General features: G+C 38.5%; 1 protein-coding gene and 1 long non-coding RNA gene across 2 annotated transcripts in view; both read left to right on the top strand.

Annotated features, from left to right (window-relative positions):
* Positions 1 to 23467, top strand: part of LOC130076525 (uncharacterized) — a 130046-nt gene that overhangs the window by 63945 nt on the left and 42634 nt on the right. The gene's annotated exons all lie outside the window — the stretch shown is intronic.
* LOC130076523 (gap junction delta-2 protein) overlaps positions 1103 to 23467 on the top strand; it is a 36470-nt gene continuing 14105 nt past the window's right edge. The window contains exon 1 of the mRNA XM_056241637.1: positions 1103 to 1995. Coding sequence (XP_056097612.1) covers positions 1925 to 1995 — 71 coding nt within the window. The 5' untranslated portion in view covers positions 1103 to 1924. The remainder of the gene's footprint in view (positions 1996 to 23467) is intronic.

Genomic DNA, 23467 nt, shown 5'->3' with positions numbered 1-23467 from the left:
AGGTGCTGTAAAGTTGTCCTGCTGTGTAGAGGTTTATTGAGCAGTTCTGTTGAAAAGATGTTGTAAATCTGCTCTGTTCTGCAAAACATATCTGTTTAAAGGTGGTGTAACTGTTGTGTAAAGGTGCTCTGTTTTGTAATTGTGGTGGTGTAAGGGCTCGTTCACAAGAGCGCGTTTCTGCTTTGAAAAACCCGAGACGCGAGCAGTAGAATTGGGAACGTGTAGAATGTCTAGAGACGCGTTTTATAAAAGTTGAACTGATTTTAACTTGAGCTCCTCGTTTTTAGAACGCCGTATCATAAAAGACCCAAGATGTGAGCACAACGTTACACACATCCGTCAAGGGTGTGTTTACAAAGAAAAACAATGGCAAAGTAGCGCATTGGAATTAGAAAAGCGTGTTCTCTATGAATGGCCCTTAAAGCTGCCACTGTTAAATGCTGATTTGTTGTGTAAAGCTGTTTTCTTTCTCTTTTTTTCCATTATTTCCCATTTTTCCATCTCCTTTCTGTCTTTAGATCATCAGCCTTCAACATGTGTCCGTTTAAACATTTTTGCACATTTTATTTGTTCAATTCTGCCAATTTGTTATTTTGCTCTATTTCCGCCATTGCGAGAGATACAAAAATGGGATTGCGATTGGAAATGAAAGGAGGGGTTTGGTTGGATATGTGGTGTGTGGATGAGAGGAAAGGAGAGGAGGGGTAGCATGATGAATTCTCCCACTAATCCTTTGGACACACGCATAAGCCAGGTGCCCACAAGAGAGAGAGAGAGAGAGAGAGAGAGAGAGAGAGAGAGAGAGAGAGAGAGAGAGAGAGAGAGAGAGAGAGAGAGAGGCTTGTAGAGTGAAAGGTGAATGAATAGGGTTAATTAAAAGAAGAACTGTTTAAAATAAAGAGTGCCATCAGTTGCCAACAGAGACTCGTGCAACAGTTCAAAGGACTGTGTGTGTGTGTGTGTGTGTGTGAGACAGAGAGAGAGAGAGAGAGAGAGAGAGAGAGAGAGAGAGAGAGAGAGAGAGAGAGAGAGATGGTGGGAGGCGGCACACTTATCATGAGTGACACAGAGAACGTCAGTGGAGAGAGGGAGGGAGAGCTAAGCAGAAAACGAGAGCGTGGCAAGACAGTGGCTCATAGTGACAGCAGGGGTAGAGAGAGGCAGAGCGAGTGAGCGGGGAAGCAGGGGAAGAGGAAACTGACAGTGGGGGGAAAAGAAAAATGCAGGAAAGACACTGAAGCTGGGATGGTGGAGGAGAAAACAGGAGAATGCAGACTGCTTGCCAAGGCTAGATAGAAACATTAGGAAGCAACAGTGAGGAAGCAGAGAGAAAGTGTGATTTGTTCAAATGTGTGTGTGATGTGCAACTGGCGGTGCTTAAATCGGAGCGTGGAGTGTGTGTGTGTAAGCGGGTCTGATTGTCCGTGCGACCAATACTGGCAGGAAAACGTGCTCGGTGGATTATGAGAGATCAAGAAGAGGACGATTGTGTGTGTGTGTCAGGGTGTGTGTGTTTAATGGTGAACAAAAGGGCTAGGTGCAGCTTGTCCGCGAGCGTGCGTGTTTAGACCGTGCAGCTGTGCTTGAGGAACGGGAAAAGATAGTCCAGATAGTTGAAGCACTTGAGGACAAAAGGGCATCCAGGGACAGTTCTGCACTCTTAATGCAACTGCTGTCTGAGTACTTCAAACCCTAAAAGGGAAAGCAAACCGGTAAACAGAGACTGTTGAAGGAAGATAAGGAGAAACCATGTGTCTTCTCGAGCCATCATCAGAACTATTTGTAGAACCGAAGCATCTCTGTTGCTGGTGACTACCTCAAAGACAAGGAACGGAGACGTGGGGTTTCTTCGGAGGTCTTCGTGAAGGGTCGGCGGGGTCCAGTACAGTGTCCGGTGATCCCTGGATGTCTTCAGCAGAAAGCCATGGGAGAGTGGACCATTCTAGAGCGCCTCCTGGAGGCCGCCGTGCAGCAGCACTCCACTATGATTGGAAGGTAAGAAATGCAAGATCAATGCAATGATCGGCGTCAGTTGTCTCAACGAAATGATTATTAACTGCGACCTTTGCTACGGGTCTAACGATTGGTTTTTAATGTTTCAAATACTGTGCATTCTCCTCTCGTGGGTTCATATGCAGAGGCAACTACAAGAAAGCCATTGATGGGATGAATTTCTGAAGAGTATAAACACTGTCAAGGTCCTTACACACCGAGTCCGAAATTCGCGTCTGAAATGTTCGCACGTTAAAAAATAAATACGTCCTCGCGTTATGTCAATCACGCTTGCACACTGCCTCCGAAACTTTCGTCCGCCATTAAAAAAATCGAATCGGGTTCGATTTTCTGCGTTTTTCGCATCCGTAGCAAGCAGTTTGAATGGTGTTTTGACAATTCAGAGCCACCGAATCACGAATACGAAAAAACGCATACGAAATTTTCGAATGCGTTTTTTGTCATTCGGTGGCTCAAAATGCTTGCTACGGATGTGAAAAACGCAGAAAATCAAACCCGATCTGATTTTTTAATGACGTACAAAGTTTCGGAGGCAGTGTGTAAACGTGATTGACACAATGCAAGGTATTTATTTTTGAACTTGCAATTCAAATTGAACAATGCAATTTCGGACGAGATTTTCGGACTCATTGTGCAAGGACCTTCACTCTGTTTAAACGGCACAACATGTCAACTTCTGTGTCTACATTAGTTTGGAGCAGAATTATATCATCGCGCTTCGTAACTATTTTACATTTTGACGAATTGGTGGCTAATTCATATGAATTCGTACCATCTCAGTTATACGCATTTGTCCTATTAACGGTTACGTCCAGGGGTGCGGTTTGGGGTGGACATCGTACAAAATCGCCACCTCGTAAAATAGTCATATTTTCCCATGAGATCGAGTTGTCGAAGTCCCTAACCTCAAGTATTATACAGAGAGCAGAGTGACTCGTCCCATACCATTTTTACTATGGACATGAGTGAACCATGTGGCTTATTAAGTAGTAATAAGTGCTATTACTTTTCTAAATTGATTTTCACTTGGCAAATGATAAAACTGGCAATATCTGGGGCATGGCTTCACAGAGACGGTTTGTTTCACTGCAAAACAAAAGCACACATCATTCCAAGGTAATAGATGCAAATTAATATACATGATATAGCAAAAAAAAAAGCAAAATCAGGTAATGATTTAAATGCAAACACTAAATATATATCACTGGTTTTGCTTATATATATATATATATATATAATATTTATATATGGGATGAATCGGTGGATTATGAGAATTACTGTGCAGTGGCTCTTAATCCTGTTCCCGGTGACCACAGCCCTGCACATTTAGTCTTTTTTTATCTGATGCACCAAGTTTGGTTCATGAATCTCTCCGCTAATGAGCTGACAATTTGATATGGGTGCATTAAATAAGGGAGAAACACACAATATGCAGTTCTGTGGGTCCCCAGGACCAGGATTAAGAAGCTCTACTGTATGCAGTTATCGGTCCATAACGGTGGCTTATGGTGAAGAGAGAAATGACCTCGCGGCTGAGCTTTCCACTAATCCTGCGGGCACCGCGAGCTCCTATTGGTCGATCTCAAGCTTCAGTAGATCCAGTGTTTGAACCACTGAAGCCAGCGAGACCTCAAGTGACATCGCCTGCTCGGGTGATGCTATTTTCTCTTACAGTTTATCCCCTCACGTTCTCTTCTTCCTTTGCAATTTGGATATGAATGCTAAAACAAGCATTGCATATATATATATATATATATATATATATATATATATATATATATATATATTCTAAAAAGACATTGCTTGATGCTTGTTTAAGCTACATGTGGTTTTAGCTTGGCACTTTTCTGTGTGCTGTGCCCTGTACAGTTTTCTCAGAAACACACTAATTTGTCTTAGCCTGTCATCTGAATTCATCTCGAAGGCAATCACTGTCAAGCTCAAGCAGTGTACATTGAGGCAGTCAGCCAGAAGACATGGGGTGTGAAATGGTTCAGACATCCAAACAGGCATCTACCAATGCTTAGCATTCAGGTTCTCGGTGACTCACCTACTGACAGCGTGTCATATATCAAATGATCGTCATGGGTCACGACCATCTAAAGCTATGATGTAATGGATGACTCCACCTCATCCAGGCACACAATAAAAGACTCAATTTGATGTTTTGCTGAATCTGCAGTTCATTTCTACGCCAGAACTCAGAATACACATCGATTGCACGGCAGCAGATGCTTGCATTTGTCTTTCATTCACAAGACAAAATGATCGTTTGCCATGATTTTCGCTTGCCATTGCATCGATTTGGCTGGTCAGACACTGAGCGACACTTTCATAGAGGTGCCGATGTGCTGAATATGAATGATTACCCTTATCAAATCTCATTCACCAGTTACTGCCCCCACACTCACACTTCAGTGAGCGCAGGCTACTTGGCAGCCAATGGTGAACCGCACTACGCTTGACAGGGTATGCCTCAGTCTCGAGGGACTGTTTCATTCATTATGTTTGGCATTGCTGAGGGGATGTGGGTAGTTTTCTGTATTTTTCTGATGTGAGCTGTTACGAGGAGGTTAATGAATGTGTGTAAATATGAATGGCGCTGCCAAAGAATGTTCTTAGCATTTCGACGCAAGGCTCTTTCTTTTGTGCCACGGACTACCTCGAATCGAGCAACATGTTAAAAACACTTTTATGTTTTTAAGAGATCAGACACCTGATTTACACACGAAGATGATAAAGCAGGTGAAAATCCAGCCCCTTCTCATCCCAAGGCGTCATCAAACTGACGCCTTGGGAATCATTTTGACCATGCTTCAACATTCAATGCTTTAGGCACCCTTTAACGTCAGTTACATGACGCTATCCTAGGGCGTCATCTTACTGACGCTTTACCTTTAGAGTCATGTAACTGACGCTTCCTACCCCCGACCTAAACCTACCCGCGTCATCTAACTGACGCTAAAGGTAAAGCGTCAGTAAGATGACGCCCTAGGATCGCGTCATGTAACTGACGCTAAAGGGTGCCTAAAGCGTCGAATATTGAAGCATGGTCAAAATTGTCATTTAGTGATGCCTTGGGATGAGAATGTGTTGGAAAATCCCATTGGCTTCCAGAATCCAATTATCAAAGGGACTTGAAGGTCCCAGCAAGCAATAGCCGTCAGTTCCCCGTCTAGGTTAACCATAGACCCGATATAGTCCGGCTATGGGTAACCCAATTCTAGCCAAAATACCATTAACATTGAATTTGGTTACATGCCGTTTTTGCCAAGATAACTTGTGAGATGTACGATATTCCATCATGTAAGCAAAGTAAACAGTGATTACAAGGTGTTTGGTTTAATTTCTTCACTCATTTCATTTCTTTATCTAATTGATGACTATTCTTGGGCGATGGTTTAGACGTCTATTAAACTTTCACTAGCAGCCCAAATTTTGCCTTGTTTTAGCCTAGACGTCAGGGCTGTGTTTGGACGGCTATTAGACGTCATTTAAACGCAAAATTGCTTGCTGGTCTTTTTTTTATTATTATTATTTGTGGTTGTAAGCAACTACACTTAGCAAGCACGTGGCAATAGAGTGCTGGAGGGATGACGTGTTCCTGTCGGCCAAAACCCGGAAACCAGTTTTAGCACTTCCTGTTCCATCGTCCCAAAGTCAATGGGCTTTTTAAATGGGTTTTAAGTTAGGGCCTGTTTGCTCCTGGTCACTTCATGTGTTTTTACTGATCGGATAGCTACTGTATCTGGCTTGTTAAAACGGTCCCGTTTACACTTGGCCACGTGTATCTTGCGCAAAACAAATATGAATCTGATATTCAGTTCCAGCACTATATGCAAATTAACATCAACGAAAACAACAGATATGAGCTGCATTTTATTTATCATCAGCTAATTTCAAAATCAAAGATGGCAATGGGAGAGAGAGCGGCTTTAGCACTGGTAAGATCATTCAGTCTCACTACTTTTAATGAAGATTAAAGCGTCTGAGACTTACTTTCAGTTTAGCGCTGAAATATGTGGCTATAACATGTCATACAGCCTATAAGCCGTGCTCACATATTTATTTTTTTACATTTTTGGAAGAGTACATTTGACATGGTGGTTAATATGGTTAATATGGATATGTGGTTTCAACAACCAGATGCATTTGCACTTGTCCAGTTTCGTCCCAAATGCATCTCAGAGGGCATTTATCTGATCAGAGAAAAGGCAGGAAGTGACCAGGTGTAATCAAATAGGTCTGTGGTTAACACAAGCTAAAGATATTTTACTCTACGACAGCAAATATTGTCTTGAAAAAGGCTTAAAAATGGCTGAGAAATGAGACTACAGCAATTGTCTGAACCTGAATTGGGTATTCTTGTAGAAGACAAGAGAGTTTCGTCCAACAAAAGACAACTACACAGCAGTTGTTTCATACCTCAGTTGGGGAAAGTAGCACCGATGCACATGTCTTTACATCACAGGAAAATATCACACACAGCAGACTCATACCTTGCTTTGTTGCAAATGTGCTTGCAACCAAGCAATTACCCAGATCGTCCTAGCAACCACACTGAACACCTTGGAAACTGCACAGTGAAACGCTCAAAAACACCTCAGTAACCACATACAAAATTAGCAGGCAATCATAAAACCACAACCCTAGGCAAAATCCAGTTTAGATTCATTTATAGTCATTGAGCCAATATAATCACCTAATAAACCCATCCATAATTTATAGATGATTTATTTAGCTGCGCTCTGAGGTTTACGGGAGGCGGTTTTCAATTAAATGCTCATATATAGGGAAGGGGGTGGAGGAATGTGGTGGGCGACTGTACTTGTTCTGAACAGCTGTATCATTTGCAAGCTGTTATTCACTAAAGGACATCTTGAAATAGACAACGCGAGATGTGCGGCAGACAGGTGGCTGTGCGTTTATAGTGCTCACAGGGAATATTTACGGATACAGTGTAAGAAATACTTTTGTTAGATTCATTAGAAATGTCCATGTACATTGTGATTTATCTAACATTCTTTGACTTTGGCCATTATTGTCTGTGAACAAGCAGATTGTCTCGCATGTCAGCTGTCTATTTGGATTTATCTATTAAACCTTTTACACTATCTTCATCTTCATTGGATCTAAGCGTTACGGCTATATGAATAAAGGTGACTTGACTTGATTATTTAATATGATTGAATATTAAATAATAGTGATAAGATAGTGAAAGATAGTGTAACTCACTTTACCATGGTTACATTATTTCATGGTGTGTTCAAGTCCTCCTGGGAAGTCGGTATTTACGAGGTGGGAAGTCGTGTTTACGATGGCAGGTGTGTCTATGGTCACTTTCGTCGGAGTAAGATGGCGGTGTACTTTCTCTTCATTAATTACACAATAAATACAGCAAGGTTTTTAAACTCTACTTCTAGAAAGTGAAGAACAAGGAATGTGCATCAGGTGTGTTTTACTTTTTTATGTTTTTAATCCATATGTAATTGCTGATTCTACTTAAGAAAAACTAGTGAATTGAACTTACTTTGGAAACTTAGTTGATTTAACTTGATTACACTGTGTACTGTGAACTTTTAGGTGGATGCAATAGTTAAACTAAACAAATCTAGTACATTGTACTTAAGATTGGTAAGTGTATTGTACTAAAGGCATGTTCACACTGTTGCAAATTTCTGGAGCACAGAATTTGCATAGTAATAATAATAATAATAATGAATATCATTTTTAGTAAATACCATACAATTAGAAACGGTTTGATAATAGCTATATATAGCTATAACCAGGCCTTAGCCATGATTATGACAAAAAGTCGACATTGACATATTCAATTAAATTTGAGTTGAAATCGAATAAGTCAGTTATGACAGAAAAGTCGAAATATTAATATCATCTTTTACAGGTATAAAATAGAATTCACACCATCATTGTAGACTGTTCACATTAATTGTTTTGACTGAGTGTTATGTCTGTAAACTCTATTTAGTGTTAGCGATCGGTGCTGCACATGGTTAGCAAATGTGCCCGTTGGTGTTATTGTAGGCTATGTGTTTCTTGTTATCCTTTATTCATTAATTCTTTTTTATGAGTTTATTTCGTGCTGATTCACTGATAGTGTGAGTATATGACGTCATGTAGCCTATGACATTTGATCATTTATTCAGAAAATATTTAGCCTAAAGCTTAAAAGTTCTCCTCTGAGTGTCCGTGTCTGTGCTTGGAGTGTCTGATGCCCATAATCAGAATCAGAATCAGAATCAGAAAGAGCTTTATTGCCAAGTGTGCTTGCACACACAAGGAATTTGTTTTTGGTACTGAGGCTTCCAGTGGACATATACAAATACAAATACAACAAGAAACATAATACTACAAATTATAAGAATAAAAAATAAAAATATAAATATATGAGAATAAAAGTATCACAGTTGGGTTTAGTCAGAATAGACATTTTCAGATTTACAGATTATGAACATATTTACAGTGTTTTGAATATTATAAATAAATAAATCTACATATAAGTATTACCTGGTAATTATAGGTAATTGAGGTAAGTATATAAACTCCTCCAAAAGGCTCCTCTTACAAAAGGCTCATTAATAAAAGTTAAGTAAATCAATTCAAATCAAATGTACCAACACAATATAACATATTTATTAAATATTTAAAACGTTACAAAAATGTATGAATATGCTACATAAATGACGCATTTTCTTTAAGCTGCCTGGTTCCAGCTGCTGGTCCTTGGCTTTGATTGCCAAGCGCTGTATCTTTTGTGGAGGTGACTGGTCCACACCTGCATTGTCCTGTTGAAGGAACAGACATATCATGTCATGCTGACCAGATTCAATGAGTGATTCTTAGAGAATATCTTAATACATGTTCCTTCTACAATTTCAATATGAGGGTTCTATAAACTAAAAAGAATATGATACCAGTCATTAAATTATTAAAGTGTTTACATTATTAAATCTGAAAAAAAGGAGGGAACTTACCAATGCTCTCTTCCGGTTCAGCTGGGACCTGGGCTGAAGGCTGCTCTGGTCCAGATTCTGGCCTCTCAGTTTAGGATTCAGCTGCACCTTCTTGTCAATTTCAACACGTGTTTTATTTTGGGGAGGTGGCTGACACACACCTAGATTGTCCTGTTGAAGAAACAAACACAATCATGTCGAGTGCTTGTTAGACTAAATCTAAACACATATCTTTCTATAGTTTTGAAATACTAAAAGGATTTGAATAGAGGGCCTAGAAAACATAAAAGCATATTTGAAGTCAATGTTTAATTTTTTTTAAATACATCTGAAAATAAGTAAAAACAAGAGATGGGAGGGACTTACAGTGTCAGGCACGGGTGGTCCCTGAATAGAAGACGCTTGAGACCTCTACTGCAGAGAAGGACTTTGAGGCTTCTGCTGCTGCAGCCGCTCCTGCTTAAGAGGCTCAGAGAAATGTAGCTTCCGCCAATCTTGAGACTTGGGGACAGGTGGTCCCTGTGGAAACCCAGTGGGCACAGGTGCATCATTGAAGGCCAGGGATGAGGTGAGGTTCAACGTCTTAGAACTGCCATGCACAGGTGTTTCCTGTTGGGACCTGGTGGGCACAGGTGCTCCCTGTGTCTTGTTCTGCCTCCACTGCTTCGTGGACTTCAAGGATGTGGGGCATGGAGTTTCTACCGCCTCAACTGTTCCCCACCACAGTCCTGAGGTGAGGTCCCCATACTCAGGCTCCTCAGAGATGGGACTTGAAACCTCCATGATTGCCCACCACTCCCCTGCTGCAAGGGCCATGGCGAGCTCATCTGAGAGTTCAGGACATAAGGACTGCTCTGCACTCTCAGCAAACCGATGGGAAAGGTTGACATACTCATATTGGATTTGATAATGATTTAAAGAACTGAACAATACTGTAAATCTGTAAAAAGAAAGACAGAGAAATGGAATAGATGAGTTGAGTAAATGCATACGAACCTGGAAGCTGATTGTCTTAGTTATCAAAATACTCTAAAAAAAATATTTTCTACAGTGTATGCCCATGGGCCATGGCTGTCCATCAGAAGAGGCAAGAGTCCAGTCTAAGAGCCTCCTTAAAATCTATTCAAAATGAACAATTAAGCTGAAAAAGTTAAGTTATTTTTTATCAATTTAACTATGTATAATGTGGACAACTAAGATGCATACAATGTAAAAATATATATCTTTTTCTATCATGCCTGGTAATAAAGGCAAATTTTATTTACTGCACAAATAGAAAACGATTACAGCAATAAAGGCTCAATTAAACAAACCAATGAGAATAAATATTCAAATTGAACCAAATTTGCCATTAAAGGCATAAGAAAATTACCTCCTTTTGCATATAATCAGTTACAGTCAGAGATACAGAGATATAACCAGATCTGCCATTGGTTGGTCAAAACATATAACGGATCTCAAAGCAAGAGAGATTGAAAAACAGGTTCATATACGAATTTATCATATTAAAGGAGTGGTGGAGTTCCTCGCAAAGACAAGATGACGTCTATGGAGCTCTCCATTTATGAATACATTATTCTCTCAATCAACACAACACATTAAATCAACAAATACAGACTGACCATTCAACCATTAAATATCAAGAATATAGGAGGATATCATCTGTGTATGGAAGCATATCAACAAATAGCTAACGTTATATTAAAAACATCAAATCCAATTTACATATTAGCCTCCCTAAAAATGTCCACACAATTTACCACCACTGTATACCTATTCATGTATCTGCATTGAGTCAATAACATATTGTTTAAATAGATTCTAATCTGAGTAATACAAATATTAAAATTCAAATCTCCAAACCCTGAATAAAAAGCATACTCACCATCACTCGCCGACTCGCTACAAAACGCAAGACACCTCTGCACTCATTAAAGGGGTCATATAATGCCATTTTTGTACAAGCTAATATGATTCTTTAGGGTCTAAATTAAAAGTTTGTAATATACTTTAATTAAAAATTCTCATTAGTATTGTAAGAAAACACTTATTTTACCTGGTCAAAAACAGCTCTGTTTTCAGCACACCGTTTCAGTGCATATGACTTTAAATGATAATGAGCTTTGCTCACCCCGCCTCTCTGTTCTGCGCATTCACAGTTTGTAACACAATAACACAATAACCATAACGCGTTGTTCATTATAAACGTGGGATTATGAATTATATTGAGAACGTCATACATAGAAAACATGCCGTAATGTACCCTGAGTGTAAACCGACGCATTCATCGTGAAGCGTGCAGCTGGCGATTTGCAAAGATTATATAAATATTAATATAAAGATTAATAAAACGTTACACTCACTTTAGTTCTTCTGAAGGTTCAGCAGGAAGACGAATAGGTTCCGATCCTTTATTCAGGTGCAGCTTCTCAACAAATCCAGCTTTATACTGACCCTCGTTTATAAAGCAGTCTGGTGTGTGAAATGATTCGCGCAAACATGAACGCATTGACGTTGCTCGTGGGGAATATTCCCTTCGAAAACAAACTCAGCCACTGCGTCTTCAGCGGTTCGGATTTAGGAACATTAAAATGACTGTGTTCGTTATTACACCCAAGAACAGAACACCACAATCGCTTAGACGCCATTCTGCTCATAGACAGTGCTCCAGCATATCAACAATGACCGCGCCAGTCCGCGCAGACTATGATTGACAGGACGAGCGAGGGCGGGTCTGTGTTGAATCACAAGCTGTCAATCAACAATCGCGGGAGGGGCTTCCGTTTTATTGACGTCACAAAAACGAACGGCTCAATTTGAGGCAGGGGAAAACATATAAGGAGATTAAAACAAAAACACTGGATGGATTTTTATCATTATATGATGGTTGTGTACAGGCACTGCCAACACACATTTCAGTACAATCAACTTGTAAAAGTGCATGTACCATTATATGACCCCTTTAATGTTCTCAACGAACGTTCTACAGATGACATCACAATGGAGCACGGCGCTCAATAAACTCAAGTGTTTGTGAGTGCCGGGAAATCTATGCTGTTTCGTTTTTAAAACTGGACATGCAATATAAATACAAAGAGTGACTATATAATCCATGATTGTTCATAAACATAATTTACTGTTACTGAAGTTTATGACAAATTTTTTTCTTAGGTGCTACATGCTGAATAATGCTGAATAATTCTCAAAATGAACAGCTTCTTATTTTTTTCTTTATATATATATATATATATATATATATATATATATATATATATATGTGTGTGTGTGTGTGTGTGTGTCCTTTGATAAGTTGCATAATTATTATCTCTATCAGTTTTCTTATGTATTTCTGTGGTTTTCATGTGTTTATGCTTTGCTACTTTCAGATTTATATTCAATTTACGATTATTTTATTATCATTACTGTTTTCATCTAAATACATGTTGCAAATATTTTGGGTTGTATAATACGCGTTGCTTCAAATGAATACAATCTATTATCGTAGCTGGAGAAGGATATGTGTGTGCTTGGTTATACGTGCATCTTCGCGTCATTGCGTAGGCCTATCATATATATATATATATATATATATAAAATATCCATATTTAACAGGATGTTTTGAATTTCAAGTTTAATTGTTTGGTTTTAGAATAGAGTTTTATAAGAAGATCATTTTAAAGAGAACTGTAGTAGAAAAGTCATTCTGTACCATACTCTGTGACTTACACGCTCTGCTTTCAACCACTTTGTCTTTAGCTTTTAGTTTTTTTTCTTGAGTGCATTATGTGCTTTATTTCTAAAATGTTGTTGGCAGGCCAGTAATGTTTAAACATTATTATTGTTGAACAAAATAAACATTCTAGTGTTTTGCCAAATGTGTTGTCTGTCTTTGTATTCTCAACTTAGAATTTTGAGTACAACTTGCTTGATAAATTTAAGGCAATCAGTTTCCACACATTCCTCTAGTAAAATGAACAAGCAGACATGTTGAGATAACTGTTTTGTTTAAGTTCTGCTTACAAATCTCAACTTAAATCTGTAAGTTGCCTGAACTTGAGTTCATTAAGTTACCTGTACTCAAGTTTTATGGTAACCTCTACAAATACACAAGATAACTCTACAAAGAAGTAGAGAGTACTATCAAGTCAAAAATTATGACCTAATTTGCTTGAAAAATTTGAGGCAATCAGTTTCCACAGCTTTTCTTAGTAAAGTCAACTTATTACTTTTTACAGTCTTTATCATATTATATTGATATATTATAATAGCTTACTTAGCTGTAAATAGAAAAGCCTGACAATATCACTGCTAAATACCTTTAATATTGTGGTATTCCGCCATTTTGTTCACTGACACGTCCTCAACTCTTAAACATCAGGGCTTAAAGAAAATCCCGAGCTTCCCGCTCGTATTTACGACATTGTGGAGGCGTTCATGTGTGTTCAACTCGTAAATACGATCTTTACGACATGAATTGAACGCACCATTTCACCAATAAAAGAGATTTTTATCAAGAGCCAAATCAGATAGAGATGTCTTTTTATAATGTAGATCCTTCATGCAGATGCCTTGTTATTATAAATGTCCTTCAAAGTAAATTTTAGAGCAATTTTTAGACTTTAGAAGAAAAAAAACATTATTTTGAAGATAATAGACAAGTATTTTATCAAACGTACGCTGCATTTTATTCGTACACATAAATGCCGCAGTTAGAAAGTTAGAAAGTTTCATGATAACTATGGCGTACTGTTCTACAGATTATATATTTATAATTGGGTTATTTCATTTTGGCAAGTATTGGGGGGATTGAATATGCATGCAGAACAAATTCCATGGCATTTCTGCATTCTTGAAGGAGACGCTGAACATACCGTCGAGTCGAACGCAACTAATCCCTTCAGAAAAGGGAAGGGATCACAAAATATGAGTTAGTCATTCCCAGCTTCCCCCGAGAGTGATCACTTCAATTGTTCTGCACTACCGGCTGAGGGATGCTCACTTTCGAGGTATTTATAGCGGCACAGATTTATGGGTATCATGTGTGCTTCTCGACGTGTATCCGTGTGTATTTTTAGAGAGTGGCACCTTCACCACAGTGGATTTGACTTTCCATCACACCATCCAGTCATATTTGACTGTTCAATCATTCATTCATACCATGTCATTTCTATATATATATTTAAACATCCGTTTACAGATTCATTACAGCTCTGTTCACTCACATACACTCGTGCGTGACTTGAGTCCCACTGTGACTTCCTGAACCACAGGCTGTTGGCTGTTTTCTGTTCCTCTCTCTGCCCTCCACCCATGTTTTCATCTCTTCTACGGTTTTAGCCTTTGGATTATATCGGTTATTCATTCGATTCTGTGCAGGGAAATAACACGAAGCCTCAGAGGAGATGTGTTATGACACACATTTCCAAATCATCAATCCGTTTGCCACTCAACATCAACAAGCATTTCATTCAGATTAGAGACCACAAATGTATATTGTAGACACAATCGTCTTCAATCTCCGTTACAGCAAGATTAAACACAGATGTCACGCCAAACTGCGATTAGGAGTTCAAAGAAGGGATGGAGTAGAGCGAGAGACATTTATCGCAGAGATGTCTCCAGCACTTATTGAAGCGTCTTCTGTATATGAAAAAGCTGACGCTGTTAAACTCAAAAGTTCACTCAGAAATTAAGATTCTATCATCATGTCCTCGTTTGTTCCAATCCTGAAGGACTTCCTTTCCTACAGTATAGCATTTGATGTGACTAGAAGCTCCAAACGGGAGAAGAAGAAAAAAAACACTATGAAAAAATATGAATTCTGTGTTATTTTTGTTCTCTCCTAAAGCTATACTTCTAAAGCAATACTTACTGAAAAACTTCCTCATTCCTTCAAATCTTTATGGAAGCTTGTTTCCGCCACAGAATAAAACATTGTAAAAATAACTCAATTAACATCAAGAGTTTTTTTTTTACCGCTGTTCTATGACAGTTTTCCAGCATCCCCTTGGACAGCACGCCAAATACGCATATCCTTTACTCTATCTAATTATATGTAAGTGTAAACTCGTGAATCGCACAATTGAAAAAGTCAGAATTGCGAGATATAAAGTCAGAATTGCGAAATATAAAGTCAGAATTGCGAAATATAAAGTCAGAATTGCGTGTTATAAAGTCCAATTCTAAGGAAAAAAAAGACACAATTGAAACTTTATATCATGAAATTCTGACTTTATAACTCGCAATTGCGAGAAAAAAGTCAGAATTGTGAGATAAAAAGTCGCAATTACCTTTTTTATTTTTTATTCTGTGGCGGAAACAAGCTTCCATAAATCTTGCTTCACTGAATAGTTCACCCAAAAATGGAAATGTATGGCATTCTTTCGTCTGCAGAACAAAAAAGAAGATATTTTGAAGAATCTTGTAGCCACACAGTTTTGGCGACCATTGACATTTCTCAAAATCTCTTTTTTTACGTTCCACATAACATGATGACAGAATTTTCAATTACCCTTTATTTTGATTGTCCACTTTAAACATTCTACTATCTATAAGTAACTTTGCAACTACATGTCAACTAACTCTCATTAGAGTATCAGTAGACTGTTAGGTTAGGTTATGGCTAGTAAAATAAATTAACGTACATTAAAAGTTACTTATAGTCAGCAGCAGAATAAAGTGTTAGATATTAAGCAGACAGTCTAATCCTCTAATGAGAGTTAGTTGACATACAAAGTTACATATAGTTAGTAGAATGGTCTAAAGTGGACCATCGAAATGAAGTGTTTACATTTTTACATTTTTGGGAGAACTATTCTTTTAATTCAATTCAAGACAGTTTTGATGTCAAATATTCAAAATGCCATTGGTTCTCATGGATCTCAAAACCAAATGCTAGCATTGAATTTGTGCAAATGAGATTTGAATACTGTCTTTAAAAAAAAAAACATGCCACTTCTGACCCCTTCAGTATCAAAAGAGGTTTTAATGCGACTCTGGTTCTGTGTAAATGAAATCTGTAAACTTGAAATTGTTGTTGCATAATCAGTGCTTAAAGCTCTTTTTAGTGTCAAGCATGCCAGAAGTGGCTTCTGTGCACTTAAAGTGTAAAACAGCTTTGTGTTGAATGGTACCACACATCACCTAGCTAATGTTTTCCTGGGAATTAAATCACAGCTTTTATGCAGACACACTGATTATAAAGAAGACAATGTAGTATTCACCATCAGATTTTGAAGTTGTGTGAAGATGTGTGGCAGTTTACCGTGGAGAATTGTGGGATGACATGGGATTTAAGGAGCCCTCCAAGCTTGCCACAGGAGCCCTGTGAGGACAGGAGAAGTTGTCAGTACCAATATACCACAACACGAGGTTTAGGGCTGATACTGTGCGGCTGTGTGAACGTCTAGAGTACGTCCCTCAACACCGAGGCAAAACAAAGACAAATCTGTTAACAGAATATGCTTTACAGAGCACTAACCATTACATACACACACACACACACACTGACTGATCTGACTGACACCACCAAAAAAAACAAAAAAAAACACGTGTTTCAAAATTCCACCCAACAAACACACAAAATGAAAACAAATATCAGATCACACACACAAACACACACACACACACCACCAAAGGCGTCTGTACCAACAGTATGTCACCATTTACTAACACATCATATTAGCAAGACAAGCGTTCTTTCAGGGGCACGTCAACCTCCTGCTGCACTATAAACGTAATTTCCCATACACACACACACACACACACACACACACACACACACACATTCACATGTGGCAAACATGTAGGAGGGCTGGCATAAATATTTCTGCATAGCAACAATCACATGCACCCTTCATACTACTTACAGTACGACTTCATTCAGACATTTCTACAAAACTTCCTTGGAGAAATTAAAAAAAATAGAAGCAAATGAGAATTTTTTTTCTTGACATGCAGCTTTAAAATTAATGTGGTAGTCTTCATATCGAAACCTCTTTTGGGGTTTGGGTTAGGCAGATGTTTGTCTTGTAAAATCTGAGCACAGTTTAACAATTTGAGACCTTTTATGAAACTGGACAGAAGGACGTTTGTGAGTTTATTGGGGTCTGAGAAGCAAATCTCTTTTTACATCTCGCTTTGCTCTCCACTGATCTCTGTGCTGTTCAGGAAGATACAATTGAGATTCATTCGCCATTTCTGTTCTAACACATGTACAAAATGTGGGGGAAATACAGCTAAAGAAAAGCTCTATGACCCATGAATGAAATTATACCTCAACCTGAAACTACTTTAGCCTCATTAGATGTTGACAAATCTCCATTCATTACACACAGACATATTGACAGCATCCGAAATCGCATACACTTCTGTATAGTGAGTGAAAAACAGTAAGTGAAAAGAGTAGTGTGTACTAGTACCTAGTACACAGTGAATGTAGTACGTCTGGATTAAATTCACTAAACACTACACACAAGGAGATGTACAGAGTTAACAATACAGTAGTCATTTTTAATCAAATAAAATGCATAAGTGAGTTGTAAACATCCGATTGTAGCTTTGTTGATCCCCATCAGTTTGGTTGTTAAGAAATGTCTTTGTAGACGAGGATAGAGTTCAGGTTAGGGGAGCGTTGTTATTTCGTTTTCTTGTGTGTCATCTTCCAAGCGCACGGCAGTGGAATGGTTTTAGTCATTCACTCGGAAAGTCAGAGATATCAATTACAAATATCCCACAACACAGCAACTGTCTAGCAGGACGTGACTTCACAGTGACAAACGAGTGCGTTAGATGTGCGTAAACCCTGTATAATTCAAACAAAGCACACATCGGCACAGCAGTGTAATCCTACAGGGATGCTGTTTTTACTTAGACCAGCAGATTTAAAACAATAAAGGTTGAGAGAGAAAAGCTTTCCAAGTTATGCAATGTACATACAGTACGTAACCTCCAAATCTACTCTTAAAGATCCACAGACGCTTCACACAAATACACGACTCGTTCCAGAATTGCGGGTACATTACAAGTGGAGAAAGAGAACAAAAAATAGGATTTTTTTTTCTGTTCAACTTTTTTTATTTAAATTCAACATTTTCAATGTTTGCTGCTCTTAAACTTGTAAGATTTAAAATATTAAGACTGAACATCAATGTACAATACAGAAAAATCTGTCAACTCTGTTATAGACAAATTGGGTTGACGATAACAGAGTTGATATTTTCCACCATTTTGTGCTTTAGCTCAAATGCTAACCTCAAACCCGATACCACATGGCATGTCTAAAAACAGAATTTTATGGGTTTTCGCCATATTATCGTTTTTTAAAAAGTGAATGAGAGATTCACTGCAGTATCACAATAATAGATTTGACAAATAATCTACTATTGGTGTATCCTAAACATTTTGTACAAATTAATGAGAGAAGAATAATGACATACTTCACTGCTTTCCAGAGTTTCACGCCAGAGGAAGTGACATCACTTGGTGCAATTCACATGCTTTTTCTGCAAATGCTTTGGAGGGTTAATTTTGTTTCATAACAGAGGTAACAGAACGTAGCCCCAGACACAAAATCTATTTTTGTATTAATTAAATTGCATAGAATATATATTTTCTGTATTATTTGTAATTGTTTATAGAGTAAACACAAAAAATATTTTAAAATTAGACTTAATTGTTTCATGATAATTCAAGTTGAATGTATGAATCAGGAGGCAGAGACATTCAATAACAGGTGGAGTGGGAGTCATTTAGTTAATATTTCCAATTAATTTTTTTCCCTAAATATACACAAAGCATTATTTTTAGAGATAGTTTAATATAATTTGTGTTATTATTCAAAACTGATTAAAAAAGTGTTGTTGTTTTTTTAATAAAAGAAAGTTTATCTGGGAGACTCGAAATGTACCCCCACTTAAAGACCTTTTAGGACCTTAAGACCTTAAAGGACTTAAAGACCTTTAAAAGCCTTATGCAATTGCTCAATTGAAGTCAAACACAATAACGGTCACTTCCGGTTGCTGACTGTGTGCGCGTGTGTGTCACGCAGGATTCTGGAAGTCAGTGCGGGGAAACGTATGGTTGTCCTGGCACAAACCTGAGCGTGGGGACCTTCCTCTCCTCTGTCCTTCTGCCTAGACCTCTCTATATCAGGACATGTGGGTCTCTGCTGGGTTCGTGGAAGGAAGTACCTAAAATATACCTAAAATAGTTTGATATAACTGCGGTACTGAACAGCCCAGTCTCACATAGGAAACAGTGCTTTACCCATGAGGCGTTGAAACATCACCCTAGTAATGTTTTAATCACAATTTGGAGAGTTTCAGTTGAGTGATGCCGAATACGGAGAGACGGAGGCAATGTCTTGAGATGTTTTTCATTACAGAGCTGTATGAAGTACATTACCTAAGATAATGTGTTTGTCCACCGAGACGTCAGAAGAAGCTTCTGCAGAATTCATTGATGTGAGGATGTGAGATAAGCTTCATGTAAAAATGCATTCCTTCATTTCTAGTCCAATTTTCTTTCTTTGCTTTTTTCATTGTGTAAAAAAATAAATAATGCAAAAGGTTTGTGATTCTTTAGCTATGAAGGTTTTCAATTGCAAGCTTTCAATTTACAATTAAAATTGGATGAATATACATTTATTTTATGAAAGGATAATTTTATTAACATATTTTAAGAATATTTTGACAGTGTAAGAGTTATAACAGAAAACTAGCAATCGTTACGTAGGTCTATCTTAGGAAGTTCAAGTCAGGTTTTTGGAAATTGCGTTTTGGATTATATTAGATTGGATTATAACAGTGCAGATAAAATACGGGTACGTTTACACAACAACGATATGCTGAAAACAGAAACGTTTTTTTCTTTGAGTTTTCCGCGGATCCGCGAAAACGACTAAAAATGCCGTATTCCTCTGCCAGGCCACTAGATGGCGATGCAACAATATAGACTGAACACGTAATACGCATGTCCATGATGTCATCGTCTTCAGAGATTCGCGTTTTTGTTGTTTACACGGAGACCGTTTTCAAAAACTTGCACTTTGAAACCCGTTTTCAAAAGTTAGCGTTTTCCGGCTCCCAAAACGCAGCTGTCCTGTAAACGAGCGGCCGAAACGCATTAAAAGTTTTACGTTTTTAGTTGAAAATGCGGTCGTGTAAACAGCCCTGTAGTTTTTCCCACCAGTCATCACCTGTCATGGACACTCATCAGATCACTCACTCACTCACACCTGTTCGTTTTCACTTCATTCTCTCTGTGTATTTAGTTCCTCTCCGTTCAGTCTGTTGCTGTTGGTCGATGTTCGTGTTTGCTGCACACTGTCTACCTTTTTGTTTTAATAAACCACATTTATATTTGTATCCTGTCTTCAGCATCTTCATCTTCTTGTGACAGTGTGAACAGCTTGTAATGAAACTGAACTTGCTAGGTTGTCTATGAATGATATATATGACACATGAAACAAAAAAATGCTTATACAATGTTCAGGATAATGCCAAAATAGCTATTCTGTACTGTAAAGTCAATGGGCCCTATCTTGCACCCAGCGCAATTGACTTTGTACACCGACGCATGTATCATTCCTATTTTGCACCCGTGCAAAGCGGACTTTTCCCTCCACAGACGCACGCCGGCAAACTAGGGAATGAACTTGCGCTCCCTGGGCGGTTCAGCGCAAAAAAGGAGGCGTGTTCCGGCGCAAACAATCCCTGGTGCTATTTTGCAGTTCCAGAAACTGATTGCGCCACTGACCAGAAAAAACCTAGTCTAAAGTCAGTGGCGCGTTGCGCGTACATTCAGATGCTATTTTAAGCGCGCATGCTTGGCCATAATACAGAGTGTGAACAACACGCATACACTGTCCCGCCGGTTAATCCCGCCGGTTAAATAGCAACAGCGCCGAGATCCGCCCACAAAGTTACTTGCGCTTTGCGCTTGACACTTGCGTTTCAGATCGTTTAAATAGGGCCCAATGTGTCATGAAAAAAAAAAGATTAATTCAAACTAGTCTCACATAGCCAGATTTAAAGTCTATAGTCTCTTGCTTTCTTAACTGCTGCTTTCTCACCGCTGTCATTTGTGTTGTGTGTTTACTTTGTTATTGAGAGGAAAGCGCGCTGCACATATTTACATATACATCTAAACATCAGCAGCGTAGACGGCATCGGGAGGTTCGTTAACAGCTGCAAAGATACCTACAAAGCTATTTAAAAGGTATTGTACTTCTAAGCAAATAACGAAAGTTCACTTTTCTGATAGGGGCCTTGAATCACAATCAGTCTATTGAAGCTATTGTGGCTGCAGTTCACTTGACAGCCACCGGTGTCGCTGTAAGGGTTTCTGAATCCTACATAAAGCCCCTTTAAATTTACAGCTACTCCAAGAACATTCACATTCAGGTGTGTGCCACATGCACACAAGACACCACGCTTATAACGTAAGCAACTCTGGTCATACAGTAAGGCAAACATGCTCTATTGGTACGGACGGTTGCCAGCTGTATATTGAAAAAAAAATATTGTGGAAATCTTGCACCTATTTTTTATTTCTTAGATAAAACTGCCATTTACTGGTACTGTTGGTGTTCAGAAGGCATTTAGGTCTTAAATATCAACTACTGTAATTATCAATTGTCTCCTTTCTTGTATGTGCACATGTGGCAAAACCCATCCATACTGTCATATTTGCATTGTGTTTCTGATTACATTTTAGTAAGCAATTAATAATTTGTACACTGAAATAACTATGTTTGAAATAACTATGTTTAAAACACAGTTCCAATCCCTCCCAACAACGTATAAAAGGCCGTTATATGCCCATACATTATGCATACAGACGTGTGTTTATGCATTATAATAGTTTGGCCTGGGTGGAAAATCAAAAATGGAATATTAAATAGTTACCATAATTAATGAATGCAGTAATTTAAGCGATGGTAAGATATGCATGTAAAGCAAGTCCCAGTCACACTTCACAGTCCGCGGCGCAGCTGAAAACGCCACGAGCTAAAACTGCACAGGAACATCAGCTTTCAGGTTCATTGATTCAGACACTAAAATGAACAGGAGAAATGGTCTTTTATCTTCTCTCCTCCATTTTTCCTTCTATCCGACTCGTTCTCCTGATTTTCTGAAGCAGTAGGAAAGAGAAAGAGCTGGGTTGAACTGAACTACATGATCGTTTGTTGCATTATGAAGAAGGCTTTTCGAAACTAGCCGTTTCTTCGTGCCTCTCGGCTGCTATGTGTTTTGTTCGTCAGTCGTCAGTGTGCCGGTGTAATTGCTGCTATCACACTGCTAGAGCTCAAACAGAGGCTGAATAGAGCGCGACGGCTCAATATAGCAGGTCCTTATCACATAACTGAGGGAAAATCACTCTCTTGCTCTCCTTTCCCCTGTTCTCTCCAGCTTTCTGCCCTGTGTTGTTGCCGTGGCAACAGGCAGAGGGAGGAGAGTGATGCTGTGGGTACCACTGACGGGGGGCGTTTTGGGGGATTCTCGCCCTCACGGACTGAACGCCTTCACACCTCCTTACTACACACAGTCAGAGGCTTTACAGGCTAGTGGTAGATGCACTTGATATCTAGTGTCCTTTCTCCACATAACAGTGCTTTCAATGTATTAATCAGGGAAATAAAGGTCATTGTATTACCATGTTGATTGATGATGTTACAGAATTTTACACTGTAGTGTATTAATTTAATTCTTTCCCAAAAAGTCACCTCTATTTATATAGCGCTTTATACAATACAGATTGTTACAAAGCAGCTTTACGGTGATAAACAGGGAAATAATGATTCAATGATGTTAAATTCTTCTGTTAAACAATAGTGTAATTGTTCAGCTGAAGTGTTGTTGGGATGAGCTCAGTGCATCTATAAAGCAGCTCTGGAGAAAACAAATACTTAGAGCATGATATAAAGGTGCGGTCAGTCACATTTACCGTTGTTCGGTAAATATTTGCTGGCAAAATCCTGTCATTTCAATTTAATTCATTTAAAATGACATCAGATTTTCCCATGCAGATTTTGCAACGTGTTCAAGTTGGTCATGTGGATTCATGATGCATATTACTTCTGTATAAGCTATGCTTCAAACATTAATAGCATATTTATTATGACATAGCTTATTGACAGTAGACAATGGATCTTTTTAGTCTCTGGAAATTTGACCTTTTTCGCCTAAACTTACATTTTATTTTATTTCAATGGACATTCTGTTGACTATAACTTTGCAAGATGTCAACTAACTCTCATTGGAATATTAGTCGACTTTAGACTGTTAGTTAGGTTAGGGTTCGGGTTAGTTGAGAGTTGCAAAGTTACTTATAGTCAGTAAATGTCTGTTGAGGAGCATCAAAGTAAAGTTTTAGCCGATATTAATCAGACAGTCTACTAATACTCTAATGAGAGCTAGTTGATGTAGTTACTAGTAGAAGATATAAAGTGGACTATAAATAATGTGTTACCCAATAAA

This window comes from Rhinichthys klamathensis, unplaced genomic scaffold, assembly GCF_029890125.1.
Source record: "Rhinichthys klamathensis goyatoka isolate OS25496 unplaced genomic scaffold, OSU_Roscu_1.1 h1tg000657l_1, whole genome shotgun sequence".
Lineage (NCBI taxonomy): Eukaryota > Metazoa > Chordata > Actinopteri > Cypriniformes > Leuciscidae > Rhinichthys > Rhinichthys klamathensis.
This window is presented reverse-complemented; position numbering and strand designations above follow the sequence as displayed.